General features: G+C 38.4%; 1 protein-coding gene across 1 annotated transcript in view; it reads left to right on the plus strand.

The window, feature by feature from the left end:
* LOC107103159 (A-kinase anchor protein 9-like) overlaps nt 1-12,440 on the plus strand; it is an 83,426-nt gene that overhangs the window by 37,298 nt on the left and 33,688 nt on the right. Inside the window, exons 16-21 of the mRNA XM_015402706.1 lie at nt 474-534; nt 1,260-1,586; nt 1,900-2,166; nt 3,200-3,333; nt 3,462-3,640; nt 5,632-5,825. Coding sequence (XP_015258192.1) covers nt 474-534; nt 1,260-1,586; nt 1,900-2,166; nt 3,200-3,333; nt 3,462-3,640; nt 5,632-5,825 — 1,162 coding nt within the window. The remainder of the gene's footprint in view (nt 1-473; nt 535-1,259; nt 1,587-1,899; nt 2,167-3,199; nt 3,334-3,461; nt 3,641-5,631; nt 5,826-12,440) is intronic.

A 12,440-nucleotide genomic window follows, 5' to 3' on the forward strand; every position in this document is an offset into this window, starting at 1 on the left:
TCCATCCATCCATCCATCCATCCATCCATCCATCCATCCATCCATCCATCCATCCATCCATCCATCCATCCATCCATCCATCCATCCATCACTATGTCAATTTAACCGTTTATCCAATGGTCCATTTCATTTTTTTTTTTGCGCTTGTTGCCAAATATAAAGTTTGTTCATATTTGGCAGTTGGCTCATGAACTCTTGTATCATATTTTAGATGTGATTGGGGGAAAAAGCTAAGAACTTCAAAATCCTACCTTGAAAAGTTTGGCATTTGGTTCACTTGGCCAATTCATTCGAAAAATGTTAGTGTTTATGTTGTAAAAAATTAAAAAGAACAGTGTGAACATTTATGTCTGGGAATCTCAGTTTGGAACCTCAGTTGTCCTACATAAGCACTTCTTTAACACTGATAGATGTTTACTTTTTAAGCTAATTGCAGAATATAATCATAGCTATTGTGCTCTTTTGTTTTGCAGCTTGTCCAGTGCTCCAGAGTCCAGCTGGGAGGGGATGGAGCAGGACAGAGAGGATCTAAAGGTCTGGCTCATCCGTTTTCACATGCATCAACTCCTAGTACAGGCAGAAATAGGAGCATGCATTAAGATGCAATGACAGTTTGGGGTGGATGGTGAGGAAGGAGTTGCAGCCTTTAGGCTAAAATGTGCCCTAAATCCACAGCCCACTGAAACTCCACAGGCAGCACCAAGGATAGACCTATATCTGATGATTGAAAGGATCAAACATTATATAATACTGTTCTAACCAGGCAGACTTATTCTGGTCTTGGAGGTTGCATGAAAGGAGGATTCTTTCTTGCGTGAATGAGCTGCGCTCCATTTAAGCCAACCCTCACGCTTGTCTTTCTAACTTCTATCCCCTTAGTCAGTCCCTCCATCTTAACGGAGAATATTTTCATTCCCTCATATCTGCAGTTTGACGAGGACAGGAGGGATGAAGATAGGCAGGAATTGAGGAAATCTTTAAAGCTGTAGTATAGGCTATAATAGGATATTTTCCAGAAGTTCATTTTCTAAATTAAAAGTCACGAAATAGCTTCAATGAAGACAGAATAGATATTTATCTAAACTGACAGCTAGTGTGTTAGCATTAAGTAATTTAAGGCACTTCTCTATTATTATTATTTCTGGAAATGTTATTGGGGGCAAACTACAATATATCAACTGTTTATTGTGGGAAAAGCTTATTGTAGATACCTGCCACTACCAAGCATATTAATTGTGTTGTTTCTCATTTGTCCTCAGGAGCGGAGTGAGGAAGATGTTTCAGAGCAAGGTGAAATGTTGCAGCGCTCTGACAAGTTGTCTGGCATGACAGCACAGCTGCAGACTCTCAGGAAAGCTCTGCACCACAAGTACACCCAAGAGGTGGCTACTCTCAAAGAGCAACACAGCAGCGAGCTCAGACGACTGAGAGAAGAAAATAAGCACTGGGAAGACAGAGGAGAGAGGAGGCTGGATCTCAGCGTTGTAAACGGGGCTGGAAGCTCCACTGAGAGCCTTGGGGCAGCTGGACAGGTCCTAACGGAGGAGAAACTGTATCAAGAGAGGATGGAGGAGGAAGTTGCCAAGGTAGCGCTTGTATATTTTAGGTTTAAATACAAATTATGCATCTACCCTGACAAGGTATTGTTTAAACATTGACAAGAGTATGGTTTTGCAACTTAGATACTGCTTTAAATTGCAATTGTCTTGCTTTTTGTGGACAGATTTTCATTGGTTGGTAAACTAGACATCCTGTAGTTCCAACTTTGAACAAATACAGCATGAATAAAAGGGTCATAGCAACAAAAGGAAAAAAAAAAACAACCAAAAGTTGTTGTTTTTTTGTAAAACATAAATACACTCTAAATAATACATTTTGGTTCCCTGTTTTTCCTGCCAGGCTATAGTTCAGATGTCTGTGCAGTTTGCACAGCAGACTGAGCTGGCTCGGATCAAGAAAAGTGGCAGCCAAAAAAGCACCTCTATGCAGACCCAGATGGATGAGGAGGAAGTTGATGGGGAGCTGGAGGACCAGACACCAAGGGCTTCCCCGGCTGCGGACGTCTGGTTAGAGGAACCAGAGAGGGAAAAATTGGAAAGGGATTTGCAGGAGAGGAACGAGATCAAAAAGCTAAAGGAGGAGCTTCAGAGAACTGAATTGGAGCAGGTCAGTCAAACTTTATTTAAATGTTTTTTTTTTTTGTATAACTTTCCCTGAGTTTTTTTACGCACTCAAAATTGTGTTTTTGTTGTACAGTTGTTTTAACACTTTTTTTTTTACATCATCATTATATTTAGTATTTGAGAAATAATAATTTTGTAAATACTAACATTCATAACAACAATAACATGCTATATTTTGTTCTTAATTCAATATAAGGTTATGTACCAATTCCGTTTGTTTGAAAGACTAAAAGTAATGAATACAAATAAAAAAAATATTGGAAATAATTAAGGCAGAAGAAATCCTTTTAAAATTGAATCCTTACATATTACATGAACTGCAACATTTCAGTCACAAAAGCCTCACAAATATAAAAAAATAGTCATAAAAAGCCAAATAATCTTATGCTACAGTTTATAGACACTGTTCTTAGCATAGTCTGTTCTGATGCTTAAAAGCACTGAAAGTTTACTTATGTAATATATAAGCAGGCTTCTTCATCGCTATCATCCTGATTTGTTCTTAGTTAATCCTAGATATATCAATTACTCCTATTTATTAGATTTTTTCTGTACTTATTCTGGCTTTTTTTTTTTACTCTTTTTTTTTTTTTTTTTTTTTTACACTGCATCCTGTGTTTTTTTTGCATTAAGCTAATTTTAATATAAAATAGCTTGCATTCCCTCTGAGTAATCGATAAATGATGCAGCAGAATAATGTGCACTGTGGCTGCATTTCCACCTGAGGGAGCTCTTGTTTCTACTGGTGTCTTTCCATCAGGTGCACCTGTTGCCATAGTAGCACAAAGATACTAGTGTTTCTCTGGTTTCTCCGGGAGTTGATATGTGTCTTTGTGCTCGTAAACCGGCAGTGTTTCTGCCCATGCACTGCTGCAGCTTATTTGAATGGACTTTTACTAATGCGTGCATACGCAGCGTTGCAGTGCCCAGAGCCTCAGCTTTCAGAAGCCTGCTTGTTTGGCTGAAACTTTAAAATGACAGGGCTGCTGTCTGTGTTTTCTCTGCTGCCCGTCCAGGCCTTAAAGAAGAAGGATGATGGTGAGGAGCAAGATGTGGAAGGAGAGGAAGAGTCAGGTCATCCAAGTGTGGCTGGAAGTCTCCAAATATCAATGCAGGATAACAGAGAGTCTTCTGATAAAGATGCTGAAAGGTATAACGGCATTTATGCAAAAATTTTCTGAAGGAAGTAAACTTTTGTAGAAAGATAGGCTGGACTATATTTCTGAAACGTTTTATTAATAAACAAATAACATGCATTTTTTTAATCTATTTTTTCAGAAACTTACTAAGTGAAGCCAACAGGAAGCTCAGCCAAGTGCTTGTAGACGTCCTGAAGACAACTGCTGCTGCTGAAGAAACTTTAGGCCTCCACATGCAAAGATTACATGCAGCTTCATCTGCTGTGCAGCCCTCTGAGTTTACCTCTCAGACAGAAACAAGCCACAGAGATAGTGCAGGCAAGTGACATCAAGCTTTAGGAAATATCCTGGTTAACTCTACGCTGCTTATTGTTAAAACAGAATAATCCATTCTGCATATGGCTGAGTGCTTGAAATTTTATTTTAAATTAATTAATTGAAGCTGTTTATTTGTTTCCCATTTTAACATAATTGGATCTGAATGTGGTTGAATTAGGTTTATGGTATTTGTTGACTAAAAAGGTTAAGGTCTTGGCAAAACATCAGATTTTAACCACAATGTTTATAAACTGTTGGAAGTTGTTATAGCCACTGTGAGGTCAGACTAATGTTTTGCTGCTAAGCAATTCTAAGCAATGTTGTTCCAAATATTATTTTGCAGACATCATGCATAGACTGGGTTATCATATTTACTTTCTTTTTTACTTTTTAAAGCATCAGAAGTGCAGTATCAGTCTGTTTAGGGAAGCATGTATGCTGTTAACACCAACCATTTAAGAAGTTGATGTGCAAATGAGACGAAGAACAGATAATCCTTTTCACTTAGATTACAGAAAATCTTCACTGTGAAAGCAGAAGATACTGTCAACCAGAGATTATGGTCAATTTACAGAAGATTTTAGCTGCTTGAAACAAAATAATTCTGGATTAGCTATAGTTGCTTGTGTTATAACTTGCACATGCTTAAAATATTTACAACAATAATGTACAGTAAAAGCAACTGTGCATGAAAGGTTAAAAAGACCATAGGGTCTTATAAGACAGCTAAATTGTTTTGTCTTAGGAAAGACATAACAATTTACACTATGTTTATATTTAAACTATTAAATATACACATAATTTGCTGTTTGAAATTGGCATAACTTTTAGTGTTTTTTTTTTAAAATAATATATTTCTGCACTCGCTTTAACTGTAGAAAAGGTTTTTTTTAAATACAAAAAGGTACTTTAAGCTCTTAAAATTATTAAACTTAACACTAGTTTACTAGTATGTGAATATCATTTAGTAATGCGGCATCTTTCCCTCATACAAATCCTAAAATTCCTCAAAGGACTAAAATAGATGACAAAAAAACGAAGTAGAAGCATTTCCTAACTATAAAGTTGTTAGAAGATTATTAAAAGTCAGCAAAATAAGAAAGTACAGATAAGGAAGTTCCTAAAGCATTAATCTCCTTTACCACTCTTGATATGCCACAGACAAAATTTGTGCTTTAACATTTCTGTCATATGAGGTGGATTGGAAGTGCGCTGAATTTATCACCTGCATGCATGCAAACTAGGTTGGACCTTTTTGAATTCTATTTTCTGCATTTATATCTGCAGCAAAGATGACTGTTAACCTTATCTTTATTTTCATGGAAATACATTTGGGACATAGCTTAAAAACAATTTTCCTGTTCAAACAAAACAATAATAAAGGCTTATAGTAGTGGGTATCGCTGTAAATTAACCCGGAGTTCCTCTGCAGCAACTAAACCACATCAAGCCTTCTTTTTAACCTAAATATTTAAAGTTATTTGGTGTTTTCATTTTTTTATGTTTAAAATGATTATCATATCTCTCACAAGTGTTATGTATAAGCATTTTTATTTATTAATTTTTTTATTAAGACCAGCACAACTCGCCATTTAACACTTTAAAGCATCCACTTCTTTATGGTCTTATCAGCCTGTGCAGCTAATCATTTAACCCTCCTCCCTCACTCTCAGAGTTTATGGAAATAAGAAAGTTAATGGTTAAAACTGTGTTGGTTTCATCTAACTAGTTGATGTTAACACACCTTGTTACTTTTTAGATTGATGACGAGTTGCACCTATTTGTGTTCTGGTCAATCTGGTTTATGATCTATGCATAAATATTGCTGTCAAACCTCAATCGAAGAACTTGATTAACCTGTATTTGGTAGCATCAGATCAATAAACCTTGTTTTTTTATTGTTCATTTGTTAGCATGCAAAAAAGTTTCTCAGAATGCCAAGATGTACATAGATCCATACAAACAAAATGCAATTTTGTTTGATTTCACAGAAATGGGCCAGATCAGGGAAAGTGGAGCCAACACCACGTTCTGGTCTGGGAAGTTGGAGGCTGAAGAGGGTCTGGAGATGCTTCTTGGGTCAGAATCACAGTTTGGGAACGATGAATATTTTCTGGGCATCAGCAGACGACTTCAGACAGCCATGGAGAACATGCTGATGACAATCACAGACACAACTAACCAGGTATAAAGATTATTTTTCTTTGTGGCCAAAATCACAGTGGCGGTTTCACTCATAAATTATAGAGTTAAAAGCTCATATGATATGTATACCATTTTTTAAGTTTATATATTATCGCAAAGCATGACAAGAACTTATAGAATGTAGGTAAGAAAGCAATGAGCTGGCTAAATTCGGATACATACTCCTAGTTGATTGCTGCGGGGCAAATCTAGCTACAAGCATCTGAAGCGGTTAGACAAAAATGGCCTTTAGTTGATAGTTTGAAAAAGAGAATAAGTGTGACATAGTGAAATGACAAGGAGCAATGAAAGCAGCTGGTGTCCACAGGTCCAAACAGAGCAGAGACATGGGGTATCCCCTAATCTGAGAAATACATTGATCAGCTGAATCGGAAGTAGATGACAACATTGAGATGGACAACTTTTTATCTCCATTTAAAACGCATAATCCATTTAGATTTCATAAACATTGGGAGTTTTAGGCCACACCCATGCTTTAAAACACACACATCTCCACAATTTGGTTAATGTTTGATGCATCTATATTCTACATTACATACAAGACGTTTTGAATCAGGCAGTCCCAATTTTTAATTGCAGCTTTTTCTAGCCGTATCTAATATATTCCTTGACTCTAGGAGGCGGTGCAGGGGCGCAGACAGCAAGTGTGCAACATTGCACTACATATCAAAGTTCCCAATTATTTATTTCCAAGAGTTTTTCAATGATCTGTTGATCTACATGATCATTGAACGATTATGTTTTTTTTTATCTTTATGGGCCAAATCATGCGATGTTAAGGGCGACAGTGGCGTCGGATGTAGGAGTTTGCCCTGAAATCGAAGGATTGATGGTTCAAGCCCCGACTCCGACTTTCAGTGTCATTGTGTCCTTGGGCAAGACACTTCACCTGCATTGTCTACTGATGGTGGTCAGAGGGCCCGCTGGCGCCAGTGTACGGCAGCCCCGCTTCTGTCAGTGAGCCCCAGGGCAGCTGTGGCTACAATGTAGCTTGCCACCATCAGTGTTTGAGTGACCAAAGTGCTTTGGACAAGTCTCCTGACTTGAAAAAAGGCTCTATATAAGTACAGGCCATTTACCATGTTTATAGGTGTTTATATTTTGAACCTCTGCCAGTTGGAGCTCTTATTCATCCCACATGAATTTCCTTCACTGGACAGGAACTATTTGGGCTTAGGGGGATGGACATGGACCCTAAAATTTCATAAATTTGGTAAGACACACCATTTGGAATCATAGCTGATTCCAGGTAAAAACCAGCTTTACATGATGTAAAGGGACAAACGCATTTTTATAAGGTTTTATGTTTTAAGGAAACCATAGTATTGATTGGCTTAAAACGATGTTAATGTGTATTAATCTTACTGAGCTTGAATTGTAGGTTCTGAATGATTCATAATAATTTATTTGACTGCTTTTTCTTTATTTTCTTTTAAATCTTTGTTAATTATTGTAAAGGATATATTTTAAGCTCCCTAAAAGCCAGAAGAAACAAACTGCTGCAAGGCCTGCTCATGTGTTCTGTTGTTTGTACTTCAAAGTTGTCGGTAAACAGAAAGCTCCAGTGACACATTTAATCTCTCAAAACATTTAGAAGAACTCTAAGCGCTGTTAACCCCCCACCCGTGGGTGTCTGCTCCTGTTCATTGGGAGGCATAATGGGGATGAGATGGCAGAATGTGTCTAGCATTCACACACAAAAGAGCTGCCTCATTCCCAGTGGTTGCCTGTAGATACGAGCTGTATTTAAACAGAGCTTTTTGTGTTGACTGGGCAGCCTATCCTGGTCCATACTCGCTGAGCAGCTCCACCCCCACAGGGTGTCCGTGTAGCGCTCCCACTGTGTCCTGTGCCAGCCCACAGAGCCAGGGCCAGTAAGTAGGCCACTGAGCGTGTTACAGTAACGGGCTGCACAACTCATCCCTCCCTCTGGCAGGAACTCACGCTTTATTCACGCTAAAATGGGTTTGTCTTGATGGTCTAAAAATAGCTTTAAAGATGTGAGGCAAAGCTTAACTGCTGTTTAGGTATCATATAAGTAAAAAATTTATCATTTATTGACTAAATGTATTGACCAATTCAACCCTGTGTGGTATGAGTAACATGAAAAGTCATTAAGAACTGAGAATTATGACCTAATTTTCATTTGTCCGTTTTTATCTAATAAAATAGAAAAAAAACATCAGTTTCATGTTGGAGAAGTTGTGGATTTTTTCAGAACCAACTGGCATTTCTTCTCCGGTGTTCCATTTTCTCCACCTCAATTTCTCTGCTTCAGATTAGACATGATGGCTGGTTTCCAGGGTCCTGGAAATGAACAGTCTAGAGCGTGGTTACTGAGACTGAGCATTACTACTTCTGGTCCAAGTGGTTTGATGTCGGTAGGTTGCTGACTTTGGATTCCAAACCACTTTCGAGACATATTGAAAATGAACTTGCTTTCCTTGCCTTAATTAAATAAGGTAAGACATCCAGTGAGTTTACTGCCTCTTTCTTACTATGCCTAAGCTGACTAATTGGTCCTTTGTAGACAAAGTTCTGGGAGGAAGACATCAGGAGGGCTGATAGGCCAATCAGAGGCAGAACGAATGAAGTGACAGCCAACAATATAAATGAATTTGATTCGTTTCCCAATATTCTGTAGACTAGAGAAAACAATGTCAATCAACCACTGGATAAAATATGCCCTCTTTTTTTAAGGCTGCTTTAAGATTCCGATTGAATGTAAAAATTACCCTGAATAAAAACATGTCTTCATTCATTCATGGAAGAAAACTGACAAGTTTTGTTTGGGTTATATGACTTTGTGTAGATTGTGGAAAATGCCTGAATCAACATGATTTGTGTTTAAACAAAGCATAAAGGAACAGGTGTCACACTTTTCTTGAAGGGGAAAGGGCAAATCTAATTTGCTTGCTTGAGCTAAATTTGTCCTCAAACAAAAAGACTCACACATATTTTTGTGTATTAATTTTAATGTCCCTCTAATCTTGTAAAATATTAAACATTGCAGATGATAGTGATATAAAATGTTTATTTTTCAAAAAAATTAACGTTCTTAACTTTTTTTTTTTTTATTTCTACAATCACAAAATTAATATTTAAAGAATTGTTCCCTTGTTAATTCGTGATTACAACCAACTGAGCTCCTCAAAGAACACGTCATTGAAACGACAATGAATGTCTAATCACTGGAGCCTTTAATGGTTCCTTCAATGATTTTCTTGCTGCTATTTATCTGCTTTACATCAGTCTTGACTGTTTGTTGTTGAATCATCAAGCTGTTCACAGAGACTGATGTAACAAGACCAATCAGGAATGTTAAGTGTCTTGGTTGAGCCATGGCTTGTAAATTATTTGCCCTTTGGTAGGTGTTTGTTCCCTGATAGCTCACCGCCTGTACCTGCCTATGCAAGATAGAAATATGTCATTTGACAGCAGACACGCCAAACAGAGGCAGAACTCTGACAGAGATCTAGGAGCAGCACATCAGCCCGTCTTAAACCTCCTTAAATGATTATTTTTGCTTCTTCAGAGGGAAGAAAATCTGGTTTGACGGCTTTCTGTAAAACGGGCGTGCGTCGTCAGTGGTTATTTGTGTGCTCGATCTGTTTGCAAATCCACCCGGTCTACTGGTCTTAAGGACTGAAGCCACACCTGATTTCTCCTCCCACTTTTTCTGGGCAGGATCCTGCTGTGTGTTTAGAGTAGGAAGTAGGGAAAAGCACTCTCTTCTAAAGGCTATCAGCTACATGGTTTTAATCTGTAAGGATAAGCGGAAGCTGTCGAGTAACATGGTGGATCTCGTGGATAAGTAACGTAAGGAATTATGGAGGAAAAGATTGAGTGACTTTCTGATCGGAGCGCTGTCATTGCATCCTCACCCCCGGTTGACGCCTGGAACAGTCAATTAGAAGGGGCCCCTGGGAGGCTCCCATGCAGGTTGGGCTACTACAGCGTCATGGTATTGTTAATGAATCTCCAGAGTGCAAGAGAGAGAGAGTGGAGAGCAGAGGGGGGTGTGAGCTCTACTGAGCGGTGTAATATGGTTTCACTCTGAAGAAAGAAGGTCAGAGACAACACCGCGAGAGAAGCAGAGGTCTACACATGGAAAGCAAAAGGAAGAAATGCTCGCCTTTATGTTTACCGTCTGTCTGCTGTGCTCAAGAGGGGAATTTGGACTGCTGGACTTGGATCTGACTTCCACCTGCTGCTGAGGATGACATTTTGTTGCAGGATTATAAAAACTCCCTTTTTGCCAGAAAAATATTTTATTCTCAGGGCTCACCTGTAATTACATCTGATTGAGATGCCGTGAATGTCACCTTCTCCAAACAATGTTTACTCTTCCTCCATGCGTGTGCAAAACACATAGAGACTGTTGCTTGGAGCTATCCACAACATATATCAGCGGTTCGTCTCCCACTGGACTTTATTCCCATTTGCAGTGAACCTGACAGACCATAGCCGACGGGAAACCCCCCTTTTTTCATGACTCCGGATAAGAAAAGAGAAAAGTTTATCCTGCCATGGATTCCTATCGCTCCTACTGGAACTCAAGCAGCACGTGGCTGGAGGGGGAGGACCAAGATGTGTACGAGGTGGAATCCCGCGTACCCCTTCCTCGACCCTTCCCGCTGTCCAACACCTTGAATTCTAAAAATGCAGTGGTGGTCCAGACTCAGATCTCGCATGTCAACCACAGGACTAATGGTCACCTTCTTAAAGTCATATCTAAAATCTCCCTTCCCACTCCTCCTTATACAGTAAGTTTACACCCCATCACCCCTGCAGTGTGCTGTTTAAATTATAAATAGACTGAGGGATTTGTTCATTTTTAAACAGCGTGTGTGGATGAAAGTTTAATTGGTTCATTTCATAGCTTGTTTTATGAAGCTCAGGTCCAAACATGCAGATGTGATGTAAGCTGAACGTCTTTGCGCTCGGAGCAGCAGTGGCTCTCCTGATTCATTATGTGGAAGATCGTGTGACTTCTCCTCTGTGGCAGGTTCATGTTACCGCTTCCCAGTTCCCACATCATCACAATAAGACCTTTGCTTGCAGAGATATGAAAATCTATGGAAAATGACTCTGAGCGTACGGATGGTTTATGGCAGTTTAATGCAGTAATTTCCATGTATTTTTATCTAGGAATAAAAATTGCCTCTGTCAGCTGACTGACAGTTTTACAGTGCAGATATAGTCCTCATATCTTACTGCAAAGCTATCACATCAGCATGTGAGCTCGTTTTGTTGCTTTGTAAAACATGTAGTGCGTTTCTGGCAGCATTGCGATCTGATTAGCATAAAACCTTTACACTCGAAGAACAGAAACCGTTTGTGACAGCAGTTTGGTTTAAAAATGTCGCTGAACACCTCCTTAGACATTGTTGTATTGTTTGTGAGATTTCTTTCCTGAAGCTAGATCTGTGCAGTCACCAAACACAAAAAACATGTTTTCCAAACATTTTATTTGATAAGTATTTTACATTATTACATTTATTGTTGCTGTTGTGTGATTAAGCCTGTTATTGTATTTAAATTTTGATCTTTATGTTAGAGTGTAGATTACTGTACTTCACACCTACAGTAAAGCATAATGATTATACGACAAATCTAAGGGAACTGAGGTTCTCCAAGAAACAAACAAAAAATGAAATTATTCTATATCTTCCTTCAATCAATTTTTAAAATCTTTTAAGTAAGGAAACACCAGCAAATAAAGGTTATAAATACCAACAACAATGAAAAACACAAATGCTACTCTGCAATTGTAGGATATATAAATAAAAGCATCAATTAGACCCTTACGATTTGTGGAGAGTTGATCAGTCTCTGTTTTTATTACATGTTAATCTGAACGGGAGAAGGGAAAAAATGGAGGACAAAGTCTCAAATTCTCTTCTGATCCGTATAAACTTTAACTTCAGGAAGAAATTCCATTGTCTAAAATCATGCTTTGGTCCTTCAACTGGTTTTCTTTTGTCCTGTTTATCAGGTTAGTTTGTGGGGAAAAATCAGAACAAGTTGTTAACTCAACCTGAGGCCAACCCTGAGTCTGGAAGCGACTGGTTCTGGCCCAGATTGTTGGATGTCATTATGGCTCCTTACTTCTGTTTTCATAACTAGGTTGGGTAAACAAGAAAACATTTAATGAATGTTACTAAGCCACATTAAAGAGTTGGCAAAGTTGAATAGAGGAAATTTGAATCTGGCACAGGTTTTAAAACAACAATAATAAACTTATCTGTTAATGATAGGCTTTCTGTATGCACCTTGTTACTCTATCTCTCCGGTTCTTTTCTCTGAAACTCTTAAAATCACAGTTCATAACTTATATGTATCTATAATCAGGAGACATGACAACAGGTTCTGATAGAAATTGTAATCTTACTCAGATCAGAGACATTGCTTAGGGTTTACAGAAGGCAGCTGCTCACCTCCGGACTCGCTTCTCAGGAAGTGGCTTAGATTAACAGTTAGAAAGGCATTTTATACATCTCAAGTCTGCCACATCATCTTATTTTACATCATACAAATTAGCAGATGATTAGACATCCATGGCTCCAGCCTTATCAGAATATTACACTTTGTT

Source organism: Cyprinodon variegatus, unplaced genomic scaffold (genome assembly GCF_000732505.1).
Source record: "Cyprinodon variegatus isolate N-32 unplaced genomic scaffold, C_variegatus-1.0 Scaffold1386, whole genome shotgun sequence".
NCBI lineage: Eukaryota > Metazoa > Chordata > Actinopteri > Cyprinodontiformes > Cyprinodontidae > Cyprinodon > Cyprinodon variegatus.